This window comes from Callospermophilus lateralis, chromosome X, assembly GCF_048772815.1.
Source record: "Callospermophilus lateralis isolate mCalLat2 chromosome X, mCalLat2.hap1, whole genome shotgun sequence".
NCBI lineage: Eukaryota > Metazoa > Chordata > Mammalia > Rodentia > Sciuridae > Callospermophilus > Callospermophilus lateralis.
In genome coordinates, this window is record NC_135325.1 from 107,320,631 (window position 1) to 107,347,630 (window position 27,000).

At 39.1% G+C, this 27,000-nt stretch overlaps 1 protein-coding gene across 1 annotated transcript in view; it reads right to left on the reverse strand.

Annotated features, from left to right (window-relative positions):
- Positions 1–27,000, reverse strand: part of Frmd7 (FERM domain containing 7) — a 53,130-nt gene that overhangs the window by 3,878 nt on the left and 22,252 nt on the right. Inside the window, exons 2-9 of the mRNA XM_077106505.1 lie at positions 21,452–21,556; positions 20,606–20,648; positions 18,327–18,360; positions 15,551–15,648; positions 7,576–7,690; positions 7,239–7,386; positions 1,940–2,035; positions 278–441 (exon numbers count right to left, since the gene is read on the reverse strand). Coding sequence (XP_076962620.1) covers positions 278–441; positions 1,940–2,035; positions 7,239–7,386; positions 7,576–7,690; positions 15,551–15,648; positions 18,327–18,360; positions 20,606–20,648; positions 21,452–21,556 — 803 coding nt within the window. The remainder of the gene's footprint in view (positions 1–277; positions 442–1,939; positions 2,036–7,238; positions 7,387–7,575; positions 7,691–15,550; positions 15,649–18,326; positions 18,361–20,605; positions 20,649–21,451; positions 21,557–27,000) is intronic.

Consider the following 27,000-nt stretch of genomic DNA (forward strand, 5'->3'; position numbering starts at 1 on the left):
CCAAGAGCACTTAACCCCTGAGCCACATCCACAGCCCTTTTTATTTTTTTATTTAGAGACAGGATCTCACTGAGTAGATTAGGGCCTCACTTAGTTGCTGAGGCTGGCTTTGAACCTGCAATCCTCCTGCCTCACTTTCCCAAGCCGCTGGGATTACAGGCGTGTGCCACTGTGACTGGCTGAAATAGATTCTTTATTCCCTCTAGAATTTGAACAACTCCTATTGCCTCCCATGTTATTAAAAAGAAGTAGATTCTACTGCATGGTATTTAATTACCTATAGCGGAAACTGGAACCCTTGCTGCAAAGTAGAGTTTTGGGCTTTGATTTGGGCTCTTCAGAAAGCCTGAAGAAGGCATGATACTCCACACAGGTCTTCCAGAAAGCTTTGCAGGCATCTCGGCTGGCCATTGTGAACTCCAAGGTGTCCTTGCACAATGCCTATATAAAGCAATTTACATCTAGCAAAACATCCTTCCAGAATATTAAAGACTTTGGAATCCCAATGCCTTCCAAGCTCTTGGTCCCAGGGACTATAGGGCTTCTGATTTCCCACTCAGCTCCCCATAGGCTTCACACCTACTGAGACCAAATGATTGGCAACCTTCAGAGGAACAGATAGAGCCACTGCTCTCAAATAGAGCCTTCTCTAAAAGCCAGTCTTGCTTTACACACTAGCCTTAGACACTGTTTAACCCCCACCCCTTCTCTGCCAGGAACATTTTTATGAAGTTGTAAATCAGGTCAAAATGAACATCAAAGGGCATCCTTTCAAGGTGACAAGAAGTTATAAATGACCAACAGGAAAGGGGAGGGAGGAGGAGATTTCCTTACAGATGGAAGAGTTTATAGGATGATTACATGTCCATGAGGTTTTTAACTTACCAGCAAGAAACACTTCTTCCTCTAGATGCTATCTTGTTCTATGATGTTCTGTGTTGCTCTTTTAACATATTTCAATCTGTCTTTGGGGACCTTGGCCTTTCAAACCTAAAGTTCAAGATCTTCCCATCTCCTGACTCACTATATACCCCCTTTAGCCAAAGGCTACATGGCATGATTACAGCCACATTTTCCACAGCCCCACCAACCCACTGCATTGACCTCCCCACTTGTCTCATTTCTTTCCAGGTTCCTACTTGCAGCCCCTCGGGCTGACCATGAATTTCCCACTGGATCCAGTCTCCTTAACTGCTCAAATTAACACTTTAATATAATGCCAAGATTCAGAGAATGAAGCCCAAACTGGACCTTCTGTAGGTCAAAAATTATTTGATACACGTTTCATTTCCTTTATGGTTATAAAACAATATTGTTTCTCACATCTTTGTCTCATCTTGTATGATGCAAACTTGTCCAATGATTGCTTATTTTGCTTATGTGTATACCCACTTTTCATATCCTGCTTGGCTTTGGCATGTAGTAGATGCTCAACAATTTTTTTCTCAAGGAAAATAGGTAAAGTTACAGAGGAAGGCAGGAGGGGAAGGGAAAGGGGGAATTGAATTTGAATTCCATGAATATATGAAATTTTCAGCATGAACCAATTACTATGTATAACTATAATGCTCTAATAAAAATAAATAAACCTCTAAAAAAGATATATGTTGTAAAATGCAGTGGAGAACATCAAGTGATTATGTCCATAGTCCTAATTCTAATCATTCATTCCCATTTGACTCATCAAGCCCCTCAAAAACTATTTCCACAGAGATTTCCCTTACTTTACTCATTCTGAACTACAAATCAGATTTCTTAGTGTTTTGTCTTTGCTAATAGTGTGAGTAAAGCTCTGGTTGGTTATGTAGAGGCAAGAGAAGGGGCATATCACCCCTCAGGGCTGGTCAGCTTTTCACCACTTATATTCAAAACATTTGCAGAAGCAACCAAGAAATTCCAAGTGAACAGAAGCAAAAGAATTTATTAGAAATCTACTTACCAAGATATTGGCGTGAAGTTTGATAAGAAAATGTTTTCTCTTAAAACTCAACTTGCGGATTTTAGCCCAGTTGAAAGTATTGATCTTTGTATTTCCCTGTAATAAAACATGTAGCTAATTTCAGGCTGTGTAAACAAAATTTGGCTTGTAAAACAGGGCAAATATGATTGAAAATGCATTTCATAAATAGGACTGTGTGGTGTGTGTGTGTGTATCTGTGTGTGTGGTACTGGGGATTGAACCCAGGAGTGATTTACCACTGAGCTACATCACCAGTCCTTTTAAATTTGTTTTTATTTTGACACAGGATCTTGCTAAATTGCTGAGGCTGGCCTTGAACTTGTGATCTTTCTGCCTTATCTTCCTGAGTCTCTGGGATTACAGGCATGTGCCACATGCCTGGGGAATGAAACTATTTTTGATCCATCTCTTGCATAGAATGATCCTGTTGAGCTAAGTAGAAGCTATGGCCAGGTGTTTCAGGTAGGCCACAAGGCTGCTCTGGGGATGGTTTCTGGCTTAGACAGTGAGATCACAGTAGAAATGGATTACTTTAATAGGTTCACGAGACTCACTTCTTTCCCATGTTTCCAGACTCAGCTGCTAAAAAAAAAAAAAAGACATATTTCTCCTGCCACCCCATTTACCCAAATACCTTCAATAATTCCTCACTGCCTGCATCATCAAATCTTGGCTGAGTTTTCCTGTTACTTTTCTATTGAATATACAGCTGTCTTTCCCACTGCTCCCCCCTGCCACAAAGAAACACTCTTTCATTCAAATCTACACCTTTCTCCTATAGTCTCCTCATTCTCCTTACTCAAAATACCTTCCACATAGACAAGCCTTCTTTTTTTTAATTTTCAATTTATTCTTTAGTTTTCAGTGGACACAACATCTTTCTTTGTATGTGGTGCTGAGGATCGAACCTTGGCCCCATGCATGCCAGGCGAGCGCGCTACCGCTTGAGCCACATCCCCAGCCCCTAGACAAGCCTTCTTACCAGCTTTGATAGCACCTTCTTGAGAATATTCATTTTCTTTGAAGAAAAGATTCACTTTTTTTTTTTTTTTGGTACCAGGGATTGAATTCAGGGACACTCAACCACTGAGCCACATCCTCAGCCCTATTTTGTATTTTGTTTAGAGACAGGGTCTCACTCAGTTGCTTAGTGCCTCACTATTGCTTTGAACTCACGATTCTCGCGTCTCAGCCTCGCAAGCCACTGGGATTACAGGCGTGTGCCACTGCACCCAGCTGAAAAGATTCACTTTTTAAATTAGTGTTTTAGCTGTTTATAAAAACTTAAAATTGATATATGTTAATGGGGTGCCATGTGATGTTTGAATACATATACAATTGTGCAATGTTCCAGCCAGGTTAATTATATCTATTTCATCAAATATTTTTTGAAATATTTTTAATTGTAAATGAACACAATATCTTTATTTATTTATTTATTTATTTATTTGTATGTGCTGTTGAGGATAGAACCCAGTGCGTCACACATGCTAGGCAAGTGATCTACCACTGAGCTAAAGCCACAGCCCTCACCAAATATTTTTATGATGAAAACATTCAGGGGCTTGGGCTGTGGCTCAGAGGCAGACTGCTTGCCTAGCATGCATGAGGTACTGGGTTCGATCCTCAGCACCACATAAAGTAAAATAAAGACATTGTGTCCATCTCTAACTAAAAAAAAAAAAAATTAAAAAAAAAAACATTCAGGGGCTGGGGCTGCGGCTCAGAGGTAGAGCACTTGCCTAGCATGTGTGAGGCCCTGGGTTCGATCCTCAGCACCACATAAAAGTAAAATGAAGATATTGTGTCCACTTAAAACTTAAAAAATAAATGTTAAAAAAACATTCAGAATACTTTTTCTAGCTTTGTTGAAATATGTAAGACATAAATGTTATCAACAGTCATCCTACTGTGCAATAGCACACCAGAGCTTTTTCCTCCTATCTAATTGTAACTTAGTGCACATTGATCAACTTCTCCTCATCCTTCCCTCCCTCTATTTTTCCAGTCTTTGGGAACCATTACTTTCAACTACAACATCAACTTTTTAAATACTTTCATTTCTGTCCCTGGCTTATTTCACTTAACATAAGAGCCTCCAGTTCCATCCATATTGTTGTAAATTACAGGATTTCATTCTTATTATTAATAATTGAATAGTATTCCATCTTGTATATTTTTGTACATTTTCTTTATCCATTCATCAGTTAATAGAGGCTTAGGTCATTTCTTTTTTAAAATATTTTTTAAGTTGTAGGTGGACATGATACCTTTATTTATTTTTATGTGGTGCTGAGGATCGAACACATGGCTTCACATATGAGAGGCAGGTGCTCTACCACTCAGCTACAGCCCTGGCCCTCGTTTCTTTTTTATTATTATTTTTATTTATTTTTTATTCTAATTTGTTATATATGGCAGTAGAATGCATTACAATTCATATTACACATATAGAGCACAATTTTTCTATTTCTTGTCGATTGTGAATGCCTTCTCTAGAATATTCTTATTCCTGCAGCCTATGTCCCTTTCTAACTCCCCTGTGCTCTCTTGGATCTCCTGGTCTGCCTAAACAACTTACCTTGTTTGTTCATTTATTTGTTTGTTCAAGAGGTAATCCATTCACATGGTTGAAAACCAAAAGCACACACAAAAGATAAATAGTATTGAAGGCAAGTTTGAGGCCAGCCTCAGAAACTTAAGCAAGACCCTGTGTCAAAAAAAATTTAAAAATCTGGGGATGGTGGAGTGCCCCTGGGTTCAATCCCCAGGACTCCCTGCAAAAAACACACACACACACACACACACACACACACACACACGGAAAAAAAAAGATATGTAGCATTTGAGAAGTTTCACTCTCACCACCATCACCCCTACTCTTGTTCCCACCTAACCATTCCCTATAAGCACCACATATATTAGTTTGTTGATTATTTAAAAGTCTGATAGCACTATTGGGACCAAGTCTCTCTCACATTCAATGTTAGTTTCTTGACTGTCTTTTGTGTGTTCGCTCTTTCTTTGAAACAACCTTCCTTAACTCCCAACTCTGGCCCTGTGGCCTGGATAACTTCCTCAGGTCTTGGCTTAAATGTTAAGGCCCTCTCACCTGTTATCTTAGTGCCCTACACTTCTAGCACAAACTCCTGGCCCTTGTTTGTAATTACTTACTTAACTATCTGTCTTCTCCTCATTAGAAACCAAGTGCTATGAATTCAGGATCATTCTTATCTACCTCTGTAGTCCTAGTGCCTGGTACAGAATGCACAAAGAATATACTGAAAAAAGGTTGAATGAATAAATGGCTTCCTAACTCCCTAAATAACTAAAAACTACTGACTTGCACACTTTAAAACAGTTTAATTTTATAGGATGTAGTTGATGCCCTTCAGTAGATGAATGGATTAAAAAAATGTGGCATATATCCACAATGGAATATTACTCAGCAATAAAAGAGAATAAAATCATGGCATTTGCAGGTAAATGGATGGATTTGGAGAAGATAATGCTAAGTGAAGTTAGTCAATCCCAAAAAACCAAATGATGAATGTTTTCTCTGATATAAGTAGGCTGACTCATAGTGGGGTAGGGAGAGAGAGCATGGGAGGAATAGACCAACTCTAGATAGGACAGAGGGGTGGAAGGGAAAGGGAGGGGGTTGGGGGTTAGCAACAATGGTGGAATGTGATGGACATCATTATCCAAAGTACTTGTATGAAGACACAAATTGTTGTCAACATACTTTATATACAATCAAAGATATGAAAAATTGTGTTCTATATGTGTAATAAGAATTGTAATGCACTCTGTTGTCATATATTTAAAAAACCAATTAAAAACCCTTTTAAAAAAAGAAAGAATATGATAAAGAACACAGAGGGCTGGAGTTGTGTCTCAATGGTAGAGCACTTGCTGAGAATGTGTGAGGCATTGGTTTCGATTCTCAGCACCACATATGAATAAATAAATAAAATAAAGATATTGTGTCCATCTACAACTAAAAAAAAACACTTTAAAAACAAGAACGCAGAGATAAATATCTATTTTTTGACTGAATTTAGGGTAGAGCTACAACATATTCTAAGTAACATCAGCTGTATTGTTCCCAACTGCCTACAGAAATATTCACATTGAAAGAAATCACAAGCAACATGGTGGCTCTACCTTGCTACCATTCCCATCTTTTCCAGTGCAGTAAGAAATGGCAAGGACCAGGGGTTAGAGTGGGAAGGGTAACAAGGCCCTCCTGGATAAACACATATACCTGTGATCCATTGAGGCTTTTAAAATTTGTTCTTTTTAGTTACACATGACAATAGAATGTATTTTGACGTATTATACATATATGGAGTGTAATTTTCCATTCTTGCAGTTGGACATGAAGGTGGAGTTACACTGATGGTGAATTCATAATCGAACATAGGAAATTTATGTCCAATGTATTCCATTATCTTTCCTATTCCCATGCTCCTCCTTTCCCTTCATTCCCCTTTGTCTAACCCAATGAACTTGTATCCCCACCTTATTGTGTGATAGCATCTGCATATCATAGAGAACATTTTGTCTTTGGCTTTTGGGGATTTGCTTATTTTACTGCATTGAGTCTTTTGCTCATCAGTGTGACTGACTCTCATGCTGAAAAGTTTATAACCAAATAAACGAGAAGGCCAAGATTCTTTTAGCTGAATCCTTACATGACCTGTTTGGTAACTCCAGAGTTCTAATTTGGTCTTGGGGGTCAGTGGGCCTTAGGTCATCTCCCTTCTCTCTTACAAGTGATTTATTCACAACAAAGTCCTGGGAAAAGAATGAGCCAGTAAATAGCAACAGTCAGTGGTAAGGTTGAGCACTAATGCCCTACCAGCTAGCATTGGGCACCTCCATTGCAAACAGAAATGAACAGAAGCATTGCACATTTTGGACCCCTCAAGGTGTCTCTGGAGGTCCTGGACAGTGTCACAGCCTACATTTTTTAGATGCCCTAATATACTTGCTCTAGAAGTTCCAAAGAGCTTCTTGACTTTACTTCCCTACCATGCTGGCCTCAACAAATGTGTGAACCCCTTAGGATGTAGATAGTTATTTACACCCTGAAGATTGCACCTTGAAGCAAAGTGCATTGAGGGGAGATGGCTTACCCCAAACCTTTCCAAGCATTATTTCCCTTTCTAGCAGTTGGTAAAACTGAGTATTGTGATCACCCAGGAAACAGACACCCAAGTTTGAGTGGAGATAACGTGGCAAGTTGAAGGACTTGGAAGGAAAGAGTTGTTACCCGTAACACCAGGACTCCCATGTGTGCAACAGCCAGGTGAATCTGCATTCCTTCACCATCACTGGCAGGGTGGGGCCTGATGCCATACATGTCCAGTTTCCTTGCTATGTCCAGTAGTAGAATATCAGATTCAGCTGGATTTTTGCCACTGCAAGGGGAAAGAATTTATGAGCCTAATAAATCCAGCACACATGACACTTCCACTCTGAGAGCTCCATGAGGAGGTCAGTGTTTTCTTGAGCCTGAAGCTTCTCAGGCTTAAGGGCTTGCTTTCAAGAATCTGTTCCCAGCTTTAGTGTCCTCCACTGGGGAAGCAGGTGCCAGTTAAAGTACTTACATGTGCTTCTGATGAAAGTGCATGATCTTGCTCTCTAAACAGTCTTGGTTTGGTAAGTACCGGCTTTGTGCCAGATGTTTCTTGACTGTTTCTTCATGAAAGTCTCCCAGTTCTGCTGCATGACAAAAGAAAGTGACATTTTTCACATTACTATCAAGGAACTAAGCAACTCAGCCATTGCAAACAGAAATGAACAGAAGCATTGCACATTTTGGACCCCTCAAGGTGTCTCTGGAGGTCCTGGACAGTGTCACAGCCTACAATTTTTAGATGCCCTAATATACTTGCTCTAGAAGTTCCAAAGAGCAAACTCAGCCTAATGATCTCCCCCAAATAGTTCTTTCTTTGCAGCTAGTTGTAGCTCCATGCTTCTGACTTCATGCTATACATATATGTGTATTTCTGTAGGGGAGGACCGACTGGCTATTTTTCAAATTATGAGCAGTTGGTATTGATGTTTCAGTATAGTAAGTTACAGACATTGTGTCCATCTACAACTAAAAAAAATTTAAAAATAAGAACACAGAGATAAATATCTGTTCTTTGACTGAATTTATGGTAGAGACACTAGACATTCCAATATGAGCAGTTGGTATATGGTGTTTCAGTATAGTAAGCAACAGACCTATTACCAAGATTACAGCTGCATGTTTTGTTGGGATTTTCTTTTCCCACATTCTTCTTATATCTCCTACTTCCAACTGACCCCTGTTAGAGGTTGAATTTTCTCTCTCCAATGTGGAAATCCTAACCTCCAGTACCACCAAACATGGTTCAATTTGGAGACAAGTCCTTTAAAGAGGTGATTAATTTAAAATCAAGGCCATTGGGAGCTCTGTAATTCAATCTGACTGGTGTTCCTATAAAGGGAGGAAATTTGGACATACAGAGAGATGCAAGGGATGTGAGCACAGAAAAAGGACCACATGAAAACATAGCAAGAAGACAGCCATCTGTAAGCCAAGGAGAGAGGCTTCAGAAGAAGCCAAACAAGCCAACACCTTGATCTTGAACTTCCAGAATCATAAGAAAATTATTTTCTCTCCTTTAAACCACCCAGTATCTGGTATTTTTCCTTGACAGCCCTAGTAGACTAATTCATCCCCCCAACTTCACTCCACCCTGATCATATATTATCAAGAAAGGGGAATAAACATGCTAATTATAATGCAAGCCAGTCTCAGCCAATTTATCACTCTATACATTGGAAATCTAGTAAATCCCCAGCTATCTGGAATCCCCAGGAGATGAATCATTCTGGAAATTATTCTGGGCTTTCAAATACCTAGCAGTGTATGCATGATCATAATTTACACTTTTCTAGATGTCTCCAGCTTATTATTATAAATATTTTTATAGCATTATGCCTATGCAGGTAATTGAGGTATTTAGGGATTATCTGCCCCAAAGGCCTCAGGCTGCTTTGACATTTGGATTCTTTTGTCTTCTTTATAGTTGTTTTATTAAATTGTTGTCATCATTGTTGTTTTTGCTTTTTTCATATCAGATTTATATGAATTACTTCCTGGTCATCGAATTCTCATCTAACATAAAATGGAAAATCAGATCTCTACACCTATCAGAAGTGTATGTTGTATAAGAGTGAATACACTCTTGCTGGGCACGGTGGTGCATGCCTGTAATCCCAGTGGCTTGGGAGGTTGAGGCAGGAAGATTGCAAGTGCAAAGCCAGCCTCAGTAACTTAGTGAGGTCCTGTCTCAAAATTAAAAATAAAAAGTACTGGGGATGTAGCTTAGTGGTGAAGTACCCCCTGGGTTAAACCCCCAGTACCATAAATAAATAAACAAACAAACAAATAAATAAAAATTTAAAAAGTGTAAATAGACTCTCCATGAAATCCTGTGGTAAGCAAAACATGTGAACAATAGGGTACCTAGTTTGAGAGCTAGAAGAATTTTTGTTTGTTTATATTCTCTTTCTTTGTGTTCTATTTGTATTTTGGACAGATAGTTTGGTCATCTTTAGACAATTAAGGTACACATGTATATTTCAAAATCACAATATGATGAAAATCTCCATATATCAAACATTTCTAAAGGCCAATACAAGGACTTGTTAATTTATTTATTTGTTCATTTATTTTACCAATACTGATAAATGTACAAATCTCACTAACAATCAATCAGGCTTAGATAGCCTCACCAATTAATTTAATCAAATGTTCAAAATAGTAATAAATATAAATTCTTCACAATTTTTTTTCCAGAAAATAGAGAAGGGCATACTTACCAATTCATTCTAGGGGCCCAGTATTACCCCAATACCCAAGCCAGATAAAAACATCAACAAGAAGAGAAAAGTATAAGTCAATATCTCTTGTGAATATAGAGGCAAAAATCCTCAATAAAATACTAGCAAATTGAATTTGGCATTATATAGAAAACATTGCAGGGGCTGGAATTATGGCTCAGTGGTAGAGCACGTGTGAGGCACTGGGTTTGATTCTCAGCACCACAAATAAAGAAATGAATAAAATAAAGGTCCACCAACATCTTTAAAAAAAAAAGATTGTATGCTATGACCAAGTAAGATTTATTTCAGGATTTCAAGGTAAGTTCAACATACGAAAATCAATTAATGTAATACACCTATTAATATAATAAAGGACACAAATGCACACACACAGACACACACACACACACACACACACACCAAAAAAAACACCCCAACTCATTATACATTATCATCTGAATAGATGCAGAAAAGGCAATGAGTAAATCCAACACCCATTTATGGTAAAAACACTTGGCTCAGTGACAGAGCACTTCTTTAGCATGTGTGAGGCCCTGAGTTCAATCCCCAGCCCTGAAAAAAACAAATAAGCAAAGAAAAAACCTAGGGCTAAGGAGGGGAGGGAAAAAAGGAAATACTGGGGAATGTTACTGACCAAATTATATTGTTATTTTGTGTGCACATATGAGTATGTAATAATGAATCCTCCCATTATGTATAATTATAATGCACCAGTAAAAATATGGGAAAAAAACCTTATAACTACTATTATAATCATACCACATGGTTAGAAACGAAATGCTTTCCCTTTAAGACCAGGAACCAGACAAAGATATCTGTTCTTGCTATCTCACCCAACATGATACTGGTGGTTCTAGTAATTACAGTTGGGCAAGAAGAAGATATACAAAGGATGTGCTTGAAAATGGAAGAGATAAAATTGTCTTTACTTGAAGTAAACATGATCTTGTATGTCAAAAATCATAAAGAACCCACAAAACTACTAAAACTAATAAATTAGTTCAGCAAGAAAAAACTGATATACAAAAGGTAAATATATTTGTATATGATAGCAATGAACAATCTGAAAAAAATTAAGAAAATAGTTGCATTTACAGTAACATCAAGAAAAGAATAAAATACTGAGGAATAAATCAAACAAAAGAAGTGTAGGACTTGTACACTGGAAACTACAAACATTGATGAATTTTGAAAAATGATTTACACAAGTGGAAAGATATTTCATGTTTATGGACTAGAAGACTTGCTATTGTTAAGATGGCAACTTTTTACAAAATTGAGCTATAAACATAGGGCAATCCCCATCAAAATCCCACAGACTTTTTTTTTTAAATCAATAAGCTTAAGATTTACATGGAAATGAAGAGATGCAAATTAATCAAAACAATTTTGCAGAAAAAATAAAGTTGGAGTATGTACAGTTGCTTATTTCAAAACCTATAACAAAGTTACAAAAATAAAGTAAGTGTAAATAATGATAAAAGGACAGATGTTGAGATTGATGAACCATAATTGAGAGTCCAGAAATAAGGTCAAAAGACAAATTTAATGTCTTAAATTCTCAAATGAGGCAGGCCTGGTGGTGCACACCTATAATCCCAGCAGTTTGGGAGGCTGAGGCAGGAGGATTGCATGTTCAAAGCCAACCTCAGCAACTTAGTGAGAACCTGTCTCAAAATAAAACTAAAATTTTAAAAAAAAGGCTGGGGATGTAGCTCAGTGGTTAAGCACCCCTGGGTTCAATCTCTGTTACCCTGCACCTCCCCCCCCCCAAAAAAAAGGTCGATAGTAAGATAACTCTTTTAACATAGGCAAGAGTTTTAAATAAGCATTTTACAAAAACAAACAAACAGCGATAAGCACACAAAAAGGTGTCAAATCTTTAGTCATTAGGAAAATGCTGATAATTATAATTGCAATAAGATATGTCTTCATAACCACATATTAATGAAGGTATAGAAAAATTGAAAACCTCATACATTTCTGGTGTTAATGTAACAATTTGGAAAACAGTTTGGCTGTTTCTTAAAATATTCAACATAAGTATTTCACAACACCAAGCAATTACACTCAGGAATCTGCCCAAGAGAAATGAAAACAGGTACTCATATAAAGACTGGTGAGCCAATGTTTATAACATTATTTATTATAGCTGGAAATAATCCAAATGTCCATGACCAGGTGATTAGATGGATAAAATATGGTACATACATAAAATGGAATACTATTCAGCAACAGAAAGGAACAAACTGAAACATTTATGAATTTAAAAAATATGACGAGTGGAAAAAGATACAAAATACCACATATTTTATCATTCAATTTACATGAAATGTCCAAAAAAGGCAAATATGGAGAAACAGAAAATAAACTGTGGTTGCCTGGAGCTAAGCATGGGAACAGAGTGTGATCACAAATGGGCCTGAGAGATCTCTTTTGATGTTATAGAAATGTTCTAAAACTGGATTGTGGTAATGGTTGCACAACTCTGTAAATTTAGAGTTGAGTTGTGCATTTTTACATAGGTGAATTTATTGTATGTAAATTCTACATCAATAAAGCCATTTTAAAAAATACATCACACATCAAACTTTTGGCTTATTTTTCTTCCTTCTTAAGTGACTAAGTAGATATTAAAGTCCTTTAGTATATTCGTTTGTTTTGCTTTTTGTTTGTGCAGTGCTGGGATTGAACCCAGGGCCGCACACATCCTGGGCAAGTTGTCTACCACTAAGCCACATCCCCAACCCTAGACTTTGGAATTATTAAACACAAGACCCCATGCTGAAAACACAAGAACATCTAAGACTGGGCTTGTTTTTATCTTCATGCAGAACTATGACAAGTTAGGAAGAGAACTATTACATACAAATAAGTAAATATCACCAATAACAGAAGATGACAAATGTCATGAGCACTTTCAGTATCACCATGCTGGTCCAAACTATCATTATCTCTCCTGTAATTTCCTCTTATCTGGTCTCCACACTCCCACCATTCCCTCCTCAGATGTATTTTCACCACAGCAGCTAACATGATCCTGTTAACATCTAATTCAGATTATTTCACTCCTCTGCTTAAACTGCTTCAATGCTTTCCCATCTCATTTAGAGTCAAGTTGTATGTCTTTAATATGTTTTATTTCTTTCCTTGAAACAGGGTCTTGTAAGTTGCTAAGGCTGGCCCAGAACTTTTGATGTTTCTGCCTCAGGATCCTGAGTTGCTGGAATTACACGTGAGTACCTAGGACTTGGTTTTCAATTTTTTTTAAACCAGGTATTGAACTCAGGGACACTCAACTACTGAGCCAAATCCCCAGCACTTTTTATATTTTATTTAGAGACAGGGTCTCTAAGGCCCTTCAGGATTACTCTCTCCGACTAGGGTCTCATTCAGCTCCAGCTAGTCACAATAGCTTTTGATGTTTCCCCAAGACTCGTAGTATGTTACTACCTCAGGCCTTTTGCACTGAATGTTCTCTCTGCTTAGAACTTTCTTCCACCAGATTTGCTGCATGGCTTGGTCTCTCACCTCCTTCAATTCTTTGTTCAACTGTTCCCTTCACAGTACATTTACCTCCACTTACCACCTTATTTAAATATTGTACCCACTCTCAGAATCCCTTATCTCTCTTCCATGCTTTATTTTTCTCCATTGCCCTTATCACCTTCTAATGCTGTCAACATGCGAACTCCATGAGGGTGAGGATTTTTGTTTTAATTCCTTGCTGTGGCCTCAATTACCTATAATAGTATCTGGCACATGGCATGTATTTGATAAGTAAAAATGAATTTTTGTTGAATAAATGGCAAAGAAGGGTTACTAAGGGAGTTCATAAGGGGGAAGCTTCATTTGAAATGTATAAATTGTGTTTGAGAGGAAATGTCCCGTTAGAGAAGATGAATTCCAAGACAGACTTAAGCAGGTAAGAACGTCAGGATGCGGGGTTCTCGAATGCCTAGAATACAGCAGGTGTTCAACGAATATTGGATGAGTGAATAAATGAACAGATAAATGAGAAATCTGGTTGTGACCGGCATACTATCTTAGTGTCCAGTGAACCTGACCAGGATCAATTATGAAAAGCTAACTCACTGGAAGTTTGGTTCCTGCCTCCACAGCTCCCCTATGGAAAGAGCTTCTATTGATAAACAAAATAACTCCTGAGAAAACTGAAGGGCTCTATGCTATGCCTGAAATTGGCCACTAGGGAATGCTCAAACACATAAGGCAGAATTGTTAAGAATGAAATTGGGCTCCCCCAAAAAAGGCCACCCAGAAACCCCAACCCCCTGGTTGCTACTTTAAGAGGCAGCCAATGGAGAAAGATGTTTTCCAACAATGTTTCCTCCATCTGCTCTACCCAGGCCCCACATCCCAGTGCCAAACAAAATATTGGACACATGGGTAATGACCTTGGCATTCAGGATCTTCAAAATGATGCTTCACTTTCCACTACTTCTCCTAAATAGACACCATGCTTGAGCTCTACTGGGACATTCTGCATCCTCCATATATGCTGCTTCTTGTCCCACCACCATTTCTTTCATGCTGTTTTCTCTGCCTATCATCTATCCAATTCCCCAGTTTCTCTTTAAGGTCCAGCACAAAAGCCACCTCCTCCCTCAGCCTTCCCTGATTACTATTGCTCTTACTGCCCTCTGCCTTGCTGAGATACTTAAGTTCTTTTTACTTGTCCCATCCAGGAGTCCCTTGATAAACATGGATTCAGACACCATCCGCATCCAAGCACTTCGTTCTGGAGTTCCTAGTGAAATCAACCATTTATGGACTGGCAGAAAGGTAAGGGGGCAGAGGTCAAAAATGAACTTATGAAACAAGAAACTGAAGTTATGGTCCTGCAGGATTACTAAGGAACAGTGTATTCTTGGGAGGCCTCTAAAATAGAGAGAAAGTCCAGCTGGCCTTAGAAGAAGAGATGTTATCTTCAGCTGCCTAGACCCTACCCTTAGGGCTACAGGAGCAGCCTGGCCTGTCCAGTGTCAACCCTCCCAGGCAGGCCCCCACTGTTCTGCCTCCTCTGCCTACCTTTGTTATTCAGCCTAGTCCAACTATGGCTACTAGGATATGGGGAACACTAATAGATGCCTGGGGCCTTTTTCCCTTTTAGCCTCTCTCCACCTGCTGTACTCTGTGCTTTGTTCTCTGAAACCATGATAAAGAGCAACACAGAAATCATATTGAACGTGACAGTGTGCTACAGAGAGCACATACCAGAGATGTATCCTGGGGGCAAACAGAGGCAGTCAGTGCCTGCCTGGCAAAATCCATGCCCAGATTTGTCCAAACTAGTTCCTGGACAGCAAGCCTAGGGGCAGTGGGAGGGGCAGGTTGGACTGAGGTAAAAGAAAATCAGCATTTACTTTTAATCTATGGAACCACCCCGTGAGAGGGTATTCTTATTTCTATTTTAAAGGCAAGGACACTCAGGCTCAGAGAAGGAAAGGGAATTGCCCTCCACATTTAGGAAGTAGTAGAGACAGAACAGAAATTGATACAAATCTCAATGGCTGCAATGAAGCAGCCTCTTTCTGCTGCACCATGCTGTTTCTCTAGATCTTATCCAGGCTGTCTGTCCTTTTAAGCCCTAACACAGTGATATTCACACTGGGATGTTCAGCTCTTTTGCTTGGGTCTCCATCTGGCTGATAGGCCCCAAAGCAGACATTAGTTACTTACATTGTAAGATGTGAGATACCATCAACGCTGTACAGTTGTCACTGCAGGGAAGCCTTCCTAGAGCCAAATCCTTCTTTATTTGAAGAGTAAAAAGATACCTGCAAAGAAGTTGGGAAAAATCTCTTAGAGAGAGAAACATGAATAAGAAAGAGCATTTCACTTCTGCCAGACCCAAGATAATTCAAGAGACGAATGGCACCCCCAGTGGTGAGTAATGCATAAGATTTGTTTCAGCCCCAAACCAGCCCCAGACCACAAAGTGCTGATCCAGCATTTTGGCAGTTTTTGCAGCCATTAGGAATCACCCTGGCCAAATCCTCCCGCCAACTTGAGGGAAGTGGCCAATCATTCTCTGGTAGTTTCTGCCACGTAGCAAAGCCACATTCCAAACAAGAAAGAAAAGAAGAGCCAGCAAGAATGAAGGCACTTTTGAGGCTAGTACTGAACTGTTAAGAAAGTGCAGTCAAAGGCTAGAGTGTAGCTCAGTGGTTGAGTGCTTTCCTAGCATGCATGAGGCCCTGGGTTCCATTCACAGCACCACAAACAAAATAGTGTTATCAAGTACTCTCTGCAATAACAAGGTGGTTGGTGGACCAGGAATGATCAGCCTGGTTTACACTTATACAGAGAGGGGTGACATGATTTAACAAGGTCATATCACCCAAAGATTATGATTTCAGAAATCAAGGACTTGGGGCCAGGCTTCTGCCCATGTTATTCCCTTTGCCTGAATTGCTATCTCTATCATTGGAGCAGCCCAACACTTCACACAGAAGAGGTATCATAAGGAACATTTACTGAATGGAATTAAGCCTTTTTCCCCCACCGGCATCTCACCAGGGACTCTTAAAATGAAGGTTGGTATTTGGGGCTCTACCAAACAGATAGCATTTGTCCCACACATTTAAGGTCTTATCAAAGGAGAATCAACTTTTGGGGAAAAAATGTGTATAATAAAGACTCCACCACTGCTTTCTTCCATGGTCCAAGATAAAATATTGATTTTATTTTATACATTAAAACATTCATTGAATATCTACAGTGGGTGCTTCCCTATATAAAATACAATCATTTTTGGCACTGGGAATTGAACCCAGAGCCTTGTATATGCTGGACAAGCACTCTGCAAGTCAGCTACATCCTCAGCCTTTTTATTTTACTTTGAAACAGGGTCTTGCTAAGTGCCCAGTCTAGCCTTTAGCTTATGATCCTCTTGCCTCATCATCTTGGAGTAGCTGGCTTATGGCTGTGCACCACCACTCCTGACTAAAATGTGATTTTCTAAATGAAGTTCAGTTGACCTTTTTGGTAACTAATTAAGCCTTGAAGGCCATGTGGTGGATCAAAATTAATTGCAGGTGATAGACGAAAATACAGATTGAAAAATTTAGCAGATGATTATTCAGTTTACAAAAGCATTAATCATTATAATCCTTAGAATTGTGAGCTCCCTAATGCATTAGAAATGACTCAATTAGAAAAATTATATTTGCACACCACTCACAGAAATCCACATATTAGCCTCAAACAAGTATCCTTATGAATTCAGCCAGTTAAGTATTTTTAAATGGACCAATGGGGAAAAGCGAAAGGGAACTTAACCTTTGCCATTGCCTGTTTTCAAATAGAGATGGAAATGAGAAAAAAATCAGTTCAGTTGCTAAAAGGAAAGTGAATTTCTTTGTGTTCCTAACAAGAAAGAAACTTCTTGTCATTTGACACGTTCCTTGCTGTTAAGAAGGCAGTTGCCTGCTACAAGTACCAAATCTTTCCTCTGAACAGCTGATGAATCATTCATCATCACATTGATTTTCTCAGGTTGTTTTTTTTTTTTTTTTGAGGGAGGGGGAGAGAATGTGTTTATCTCCATCAAAATTGGTCATAATTTAAAACTTAACTGAAATGGGTTTATGAATGCAAACTAATATAAATACCAAGATAATAGGTTATCTGGGAAACTGGTCTACAACTCCCAAATGTGGAGAGAATTTGGAGAGAAAATAGGAAGAGAGAGGCTTATGAAAAGTGACTTGTGCAGGACCTCTCAGAAAAGTTTCCTTGTATGAAAGGGGTGAGGTTGAACTATCTATGAACCATGTAGGAGGGGAGACGTCAGGAAGAATAACTGCCAACATCCTGTGATGTTGGCCAAATCATTTTAACTCCCAGGGCATGTTTCCTCATCTGTAAACCAAGAGGGTTGGACTGGGTTATCTCTTAGATCTGTTCTATGTTTAAGAGTCTAAGTCTAGAAAGCAGAGTAAGGGTTGGGGGAGTATTGTATTGACAATGAATTTTTGCAGAAGTAGGTTTACATTGTCATTCCAAAGGGCATCTTTCATAAGTATACATCATCATTACAGAATGTCTCGGATTCTACTTATGAGATATATATATATATATATATATATATATATATATATATATATATATATATATACACGTGCCTATTTTCAATGTTCACAGAAATCAGCTGGTATCATGCTATGAGGGAGAGCATGGTTATTGCTGTAGCAGTTAATAACATAACCCCTAAGTGTCAGCCAGGTTTGCTACCACTTCTAGAATATCACCCCTCATTCTCCCTGAAGCTCCAAACTTTTGAAGATTTACATCTTGGAGACCAGCCAGGCTCTTTCTCTCTCCTGCTCCTTTCCATCTCCCAGAGAGTGACATAGAGCCAAGTCTTGCTAAGGGGAGCCAGAAGCCCCTTCCCAATCAATGGAAAATGATGATCCTCAAGTAACATCATGCAGCAGACACAAAGGTACTATACCTTGTAAGTTCTTCCCGAAGATGTCCAGGGTCCACTGGGAAAAATTTCACCATAAATTTGAAAACAACCTCCTTAGGATCTTAAAACACAATATCTCCATAAGTTGTAATTAAATGTCCATCATAACAGTTACAGGTCTTTACACACAGAAACACACACAGACACCCACCCACCCACACCTACTTCTTTACTTTCCTCCCCTTTCTATTAGTCCTTTCCATTAGACTTTTATTTTAAACTTCAATTTTTCGTTTGTATAGTGTCTTTATGTGGACAGGAATTGGAAAAGTTTTCCCACCCCTCTCCTACCCACTCTCCCTTATAGTTTCTTTTTTTAAACATGTGCCCCCTTTGGGGCCTACTATTTGTCCTCGGAAATGTCCTATTCAAAAAAATCTACCACTTGCTGCTTGGGATTCTGCATTCCTGCTTGAGAAAAGGGCCCAAGTTAAACTGGAACACATGATTATCACTTGGCTTAAGGCTCTCATAAAGGAACTAGAAGCCACGTGGACCAATGTCTATATCTTGAAATACACACTAGAAGAACCATATCTACCTATTTTTGCACCTACTTGCATGTGAAAATAAGAAACTTGAGCCAAGGGTATGTGCAGCTCGGTTGTACAGCACTCTCCCAGCATGCACAAGGTTCTGGGTTTCATCCCCAACACCACAAATAAGAAAAGAATGTCAAAAGTAGTCACATTGGACATAATTTTTCTATATTCATATATGAATACATGACCAGTGAAACTCCATATCATGTCCAACCACAAAATAGGATCCTAATTAGAATAAGTTATGCTCCATGTATGTATAATATGTCAGAATACACTCTACTGTCATGTTTACCTAACAAGAAGAAACAAGTAACTACATACACATAGCATTAGTGCCATTCAATAAATGATATTCTGTAAATATTTCTTGGATGCCTACCATGTGCCAAGGACTATATTAGGCAGATTCTGGGAATACAAAGGCAGCTATTAGCTGCCAGTGTGGTAGGTGAGTTGGATATCTAGACAGACAAATCCAAATCCACAAAGTGTTGTAAGCACTGAGTACTGGGAAAGCACAAGAGGGAGAAAAGAGTTTGAAGACGGTCAAGGAAGTCTTTCTAGAGGAGCTGAGAATGGAACAAGGCAACCAGATTCAGCAAATAAAAGTGCAAGAGTCCCAGTTGATTCTAAATTTCATTTAAATAACAATTACATGGGACGTACTATACAAAAAATCATTGTTTATCTGAAATTCCAATTCCATTGGGCATCCTATATTTTATCTTTCACACCTACACCAGAGGTTAGTTTTGTTAAAGTCAGCAGAGATAGGAATACAAATGGTTGGTGACAGGGGCAAAGCTAGAAAGGTAGTCAGAGACCAGTGCTTTGGGTCATCATGCTGAGGAGGTTGGACCTTACTTGGTGGGTAAAAGGGAGCCAGGAAGCATTTTAAGCAGGAGACCAATGTGGTCAGGGTTGTATTTTCAATAGATCCCTTTGGGAGTAATGTAGATGATGAATTGGGGAGAATCAGTTTGGAAGCTGTTAGAATAATGTGACAGATGATCATTACACAGCAGGAACAAATAGAACTGTGAGAAGCACCCACATGTAAAGAGCAGGTGGGGGAAGAGGAACCAGGAAAAGAGGTACCGAACAGTGTTTTTCAAGGTGTTGATTGATGTCCATCTGCCTCAGAAACACCTGCAGAAGTGGTTAAACATGCAGATTGCTGGTGGACAACCCAGAAATAAGGTTCAGGAATCTGTATTTTAGCAAGAACCCCAGGTGATCCTAAGGCACTCTGAAATTTGAGAACAACCACACTAGATAGTGAACTATAGGGGGAAATATTTCATGCATAGAAGGCACTCGAATATGAACTGAAGCAAATGGGGGGTGTTTGTGATGGCATAAAACTAATGACTCTTCAGGCAGAAAGTGAATGGCATTGCAGATTGACATTAAGGATGCTTGAAGATTTGCAGTGCCAGAGCATGAGATCTATTCCTAGAGCCAATCCACAGAGTGCCATAATTACCAGTGTTCTTCAGATGTACTCAAAGATCCAGCAGCATGATCTCCTTCATCTCAGGCAAAATTAAGACAATTTTCTAAATTGCCAAATATACTGAATGTATGAAGGATTGAGATAATATGTCAAAGTCCTTTTCTCCCCTTATGTTAAGGTAAGGAATAGTGTGGGATTGCTGAAATATTTTTCAAGTGTGAACTGCAAACTATATTCCTTACATGATTTTCCATACTTACTTTTTACTTGCTTTGTTAGGGGTTTCAAAAGTTCCAACCAAACCTGTAATAACATCAATGAAAAAAAATTGGTAGAACATGGCATTGAGCACATCAGTTTTTCTTTTGGTACCAGAAAAAGGGCAACATGAAATAAACAAATACCAGGCTATTTAGCTTTCTAAAGATAGTTGGAAACAAGCAGCAGTATCATAGAGAGGATGTACCTTCACCACAATCTGCCCACTCATATTTTTCCAATGACAGTGAATGTTGTTATCTATAAACTCTTTGTTGTTGACATTTGAATCACTGCTCCCCTGCCTCAGTTGGATGACAAAGGTGTCACACACAAGTCTCATTAGTTGCTACAAAGACTAATGAAGGCATTTGGCTCCATTTTTGAATCCTACCGTCCCCCAAAGGATTGTTTAACAGACCTGAAAAGCCTTTCTGGGAAGGTTCTGGAGTAGATATGCCAGCGCAGGACACAGTAAAAGAACATCGTGAATGTTAGGACTGAAAAAGAGGAAGGAAGAATCCCCTAAAGATTTTCTGGGGAGGTCAGGAGCCTTAATTCTGGAGATTGAGGTCCAGCCTCTGGAAAGTAAAAATGGATACAGTGTGGAGAACTGTTCAGAGAGTGACAAAACTGGAGCATGTGGTAGAAGAGTTTGTGTTTGAAAAACTGAGGTGTCTTTTAATAAACAAGGAGGAAGGGGCAATAGTTCTATCACTTTGTAAGGTGTATGTAAATGGTGTTTCATTTTTCAGTTAAGGAATTGAGCCCTACATACCTAGATGCAAACTGCCTTTGCAAGCATTTCTAGACACACACAAAAAAAGCCTACAATAAAAGAAACTTACATTGTTTCCAGAATGGCTGCAGAATTCTAACCCAAAATATTCCTTTTCGGCAAGATTGAGATGGCTGCAACTCAGGTTAAACAGTGCCTTTCCAGATGACTTTTGCTAAACAAAACAAAGAGATCACAGCACAGTTTGCATTTTCTTAAGCTTATGTTATCACTGCAGTTTGGAATAAAGGGTTGAAGCAGCAAGACTCTTGTAAAGCCCCTTTCCTTTACCCACCACATCATTTAAAGGACCTGATTCCTCCTAAAAGATGTTGGGAGCTTTACAAACACATATGTGCATCTATGTATACATGGTTTCAGCAACATCCCTGAAAACGCCTCAGCTTAATGATAGCCCTTCTTGGAAAAAGAGAGCCTTGCACTTAACTATGGCTTGATCTGCAAATTTACCCTTTCAATGGAAATTTTAATCAATTCATCTCACAGGCAATTTGAATGATTTTCCCCCAATTGACAGTTAGTTTAATCAAGATGTAAATCTGACCGTTTACTCCCCTGCTTAAAATCCTTCAGAGGCTCTCCTTAGGATAAAGCTTATATTCCTCAGTAAGAGAGGCTGGGCTCTCGCTCACATGACCTGCCCCTCCAGCCTCATTTCTTGTCCCCTCTCCCTGACACTTTCCCCTAATAATCACAGCCTGCTCTAAGTTCCCCACACATGTCAAGTTGCTTCATGCTTCTTTGCCTCTGCTCATGTCATTCCTTCTCCACAGACCTTCCTTCCCACCTTTCTGTGGTTGGCTTACTCCTACTCAGCTCAGATGTCATCTCCCCAGGGGAGCTGTCTCTGATGCTATCAGCCTTATTGGCCAAGGGCAGGCCCCTGTGCTCCCATGCACCCTGGCTCTCCTCAAACATGGTGCTTCTTATGCTGAATGTCTATCTTCCCCCTAGACTGAATTCCTTCACAGCTGGGACTGAGCTTTCTTTCTTTATAAATATTTTTAGTTGTAGATGAATTCAGTAGCTTTATTTTATCTATTTATTTTTATGCGGTGCTGAGGATTAAACCCAGTGCCTCACATGTGCTAGGCAAGCGCTCTGCCACTGAGCCACAACTCCAGCTCCAAGATGCCCGGACCATGCTTTCTTTTCCTTGTTACCCATCTGGTCCAACTCAAAATCTAGCACATAGTAAGAAACCTTGAATGTTTGCTAATCCAATATGAAAAGGACCAAATTAATCATATGCACTCCTTGAATATATTTTGCTTGATAGTTTTGCCCACCAACTCTCCATAGGGGAGTCGCTGTTCACATAAGGCCACAAATATTTTCACATAAGGCCACAAATATTTCTGCATAAAGCCCACACACACTGAGAGCATGAAGCAGTGCCTTCCTTGGACTTCTTCTCTGAAAACAAGAGCTTTGAAGAGCTGTCTGTGGAAATCTCTTTGAACTCAGTATGGCTGGGGCTAATCTTCAGCCGCCACCATTGCCAAACCCAAGGGTTGCTGTTTGCAAGGAAGACCGTGATGGGAAAATTGGGCCCTGGCTGATAGGCACAAAGACAAACTGCTGAAAACCTCTAGTTAAAGCCGAGTCACAAAGCGCCCGGAGCACTGCAAAGGAAGCTGGGTGCAGGGAAATGTAGCTGGAAATCACCGACCCATAGAATCCACAGCAACCTTGAGAGGTCAGAAAGTCCATCCACCCCCACCCCAAGGCAGCAGCTCACTGAAAGGAGTCCACATCTGGGATTTAATAGCTTCCAGGAAGGCGGCCTATCTCGCCCCTTCCCCCACTGACCAAAAACACACCCCTCTCCCCCTGGACTTCCCTCCACTTGGTTACACAGCCCAGAGCTCCACCGACTCAAGATTCATTTGGGTTAACCAGGATCCTATTTTTAAATGCAAATAGGCCGCAAAGGGTGAAACCTATTGCATCCCTAGCACCTGGAGAGAGAGCTGCTGTACTGAGGAAAGGAGTTTGATTTGATGTGGGAGTTCACATGGGAGCTCCGGGCCGGAAGTCAGAGTCAGCCCTGAGGGTGGGGGGTGCCAAGAGTGTGGGGGGCTAGGGATGAGGGTGCCTGGTAGGGGGAAGGGGGCGGGGGCGTTTCGCCTGTGTAGCAACCTTGCCGAGGGCAAGTGCTGACACAGACCATTCCAGACAGATGAAATCGCTCCTATTTTTAAAGTCCTCCAGACAAGGAGCTGCCACAGGATTTTTATTATGAAAAAAAAAAAAGGAATTTCTAAAGAGAGAGGGATGACAGCAATACTTTTTCCAACACCAAAGAAACATTTCAGTCACAAGGACTAAATTCCGTCATAGACTCCAGTTTCTTTGCAAACGATTTAAGACACTCAAGATTTTCCTTTTTCCTCTTCATTTTAATTCTTATTTTCCATCAGGGCACTTAATCCTCCCTATCAACGCTGCCACATTCCATGTGTTTGTATATTTAAATGTTTCTGTAGTCACAAAGAATATATAGTCATCCTTTTAAGGTTTCAAATCAAGGCTTTCTGCTCCCTTCAGTAAGATCCTATACCATGCTTATAAGAATAATCCCTTGATTCTTTCATCCCTGTATATGTTGCCAAATAACTCTAAAAGCCTTTGGCATTTATGCATTTGGAGGTCAGGCACTCACATGGCTAGTGTCCTTCACTCCCATCTCTGTCCTGGTCAGGTATTTCCCTTCAGCCCTCCATAGTGTACATTCAAATTGGCCAGACTTCTGAATGTGTTGCATCATAGGTATGGTCTTGGTTCTCTCTGAACCTGCAACTTTTAATTTTTTTTTACCATTATGATCCAATTCCTCCAATTTCATGTCATGATGATCTTTGTCATGATATTACCTTATCTATGACTTTTCTATTTTCTCTTTTGTGAACTTCTGATTATCTGTACAATTTCTTGCTCTTGTTTAAGTTGGCACATTTCAACATTCTAATCAAGATCCTTAGTGGATCTAAATTCTGTACCTCCAGTCAACCCTTCTCAAGAAACTGGAATTCCAACCTGGAATCCTGTCTTGCCATCATCTTCCTTAGATTAGAGTACTGTAAAATTAATAAATGTACAGTAGAGTACTGTAATATATATATATATATATATATATATATATATATATATATATATATATATACACACACACACACACACACACACACACACACATACACAAAAACACATGTGACTTTTTATTTATAATGTCTAATTTACTTCATCATAACCATTGCACACTGATTCCTAGGGGTTCCAAACTCATTCCTCACTGGTTGCAGAGGTGCACATCTGTAATCCCAGTGACTCAGGAGGCTGAGGCAGGAGGAGTGCAAGTTTGAGGCCAGCCTCAGCAATTTACTGAAGTCCTGTCTCAAAATAAAAAATAAAATTGCCTGGGGATGTAGCTCAGTGGTAAAATGCCCCTGAGTTCAATCCCCAGTACCAAACAACAACAGCAATGACAATTCATCTTCTCATGGAAACAATATTCAAAATGGCTAGCTCAAAAACCAATCTACAGGGGCTGGAGTCATGGCTCAGTGGTACAGTGCTTGCCTAGCATGTGTGAGACACTGGGTTCAATTCTCAGCACCACATGAAAATAAATAAAATAAAGGTCCATCAATATCTAAAAAAATTTTAAAAAACAGTGTACACAACTTTCTATGCACCTAGAGCTGTCATATAACAATTTGTTAAAATAGACCTGAATTGTAATCTTGCTCTACTCAATTTCTAACTGAAAGAATTAGGGCAATCGTGTAACTCCCAGAACAATGTACCTTTTCCAGGTACCTGAATACAGAAATCCTGTGTTTAGCTGGGTGTGGGGTGCATACTTGTAATCCCGCTACATGGGAGGGAAGGTGAGGCAGGTGGATCACAAGTTTGAGGCCAGTCTCAGCAACTTACTGAGACCCTGTTTCTAAATTTAAAAAAAAATAATAATAAAAAGGGCTGGGGAAGTATTTCAGTAGCAGCATGCCCCTGGGTTCAACCCCCAGTATCACAAAAGAAAAAAAAATGTGTTTGGATACCTGGCAATTAAGCCCAGTACCTGGCAAAGAGTGGACATTCAATAAATGTTTACTGAATAAATAGATAAATGGACCCAAATATTTAACTTGATCCAAGTAAGGTAGTATGGTAATCCTCTCAGGAAGAAGAATAGTTTGTCATTAAGTGACCTTGGGAAAATTACTCAACTTTTCTAAGTCTAAGTTTACTCATCTATGGACTGGAGATAATGGTGGTATTATCTCATGGGTTCATGTGTTTGTTGTGAGGATTAAACAAGATAATTCACCTTAAGTTCTTATTGCAGCACATACCACTTCATATGATGTAAGCTCGGCATGTGCATAGATGAATGCAATGAAATGGGTACGAAATGAGGTGCAGCAGTTAATGGCATGATTGTTGAAGAGAGAATGGGGGACTTTAACTTTTCACTCTGTGCATGTCTGTTAATTTATTATTTTTTTTTTAATAAGCAAGGACAGTAGAAACTGTCTTAACCAGCTTCTGCTTAATGATGAAGACAATGCTTTCCATTTCCACTTTAAAATATTGGTAGATCTGGGCACAGTGGCATGTTACTGTAATCCCAATAACACAGGAGGCTGGAGCAGGAGGATCTCAAGCCTGAAGTCAGTCTTTGCAATTAGTAAGACCCTGTCTCAAAATAAAATTAAAAAGGTCTGGGGATTTAGAGTGCCCTTGGGTTTTATTGGCAGTAGCACACACGCGTGCGCGCACACACACACACATAAAATAATAATGATAAGAATATCAACAATAACAATAAATTTAAAAAAATTAAAAATGGAAAAATATTGGCATATGCCCATGTTATGAAGAAAGCTCATGGGCAGCATACTACACTAGTATGATTGTGTATTTTGACATCCACCAGTTGAGTCCCATGCTGACTAGTAATAATTTTCTTGAACATATGTTTTACAGTACTACTTGTTATTTAATTGCAATTAACTTATATATATATATCAAAAATTATTATGAGCAGTGGAAGCAAGAGTTGTTTCTATGAAAATTAATTTGATATTTTTGTAAGACTTGGGGAAATTTGCAAAACTGTGCTGTCAAATAGTTTTGGCTATGGTAGCAGTAAAAGTTTGGAGGAGAAAATATATCAAGATCTGAAAGGATTCTGTACTCAAATTGATTCCCAAGTATCTACATTCTGTTTCCACCTTAAATAAACCAATGCTGGAAATCATTGATGGTATATGTGAATATAAATATATATGTTTTATGTTAAAATTAATAATTTAGAGTATTCACATATGTATGCATATGACTTATTATGGCTTTTGTTAAAGAGAGAGAGAGAGAGAAGAGAGAAAGAGTTTATTTATTTTTCAGTTTTCAGTGGACACAACATCTTTTATTTTATTTTTATGTGGTGCTAAGGATTGAACCCAGTGCCCTGCGCATGCCAGGCGAGTGTGTTACTGCTTGAGCCACATCCCCAGCCCTTATTATGGGTTTTTGCTTTAGGAAATTTTATCAATTTAGAAATTTTATCAATTACAATCTCTTTTTTCTAAT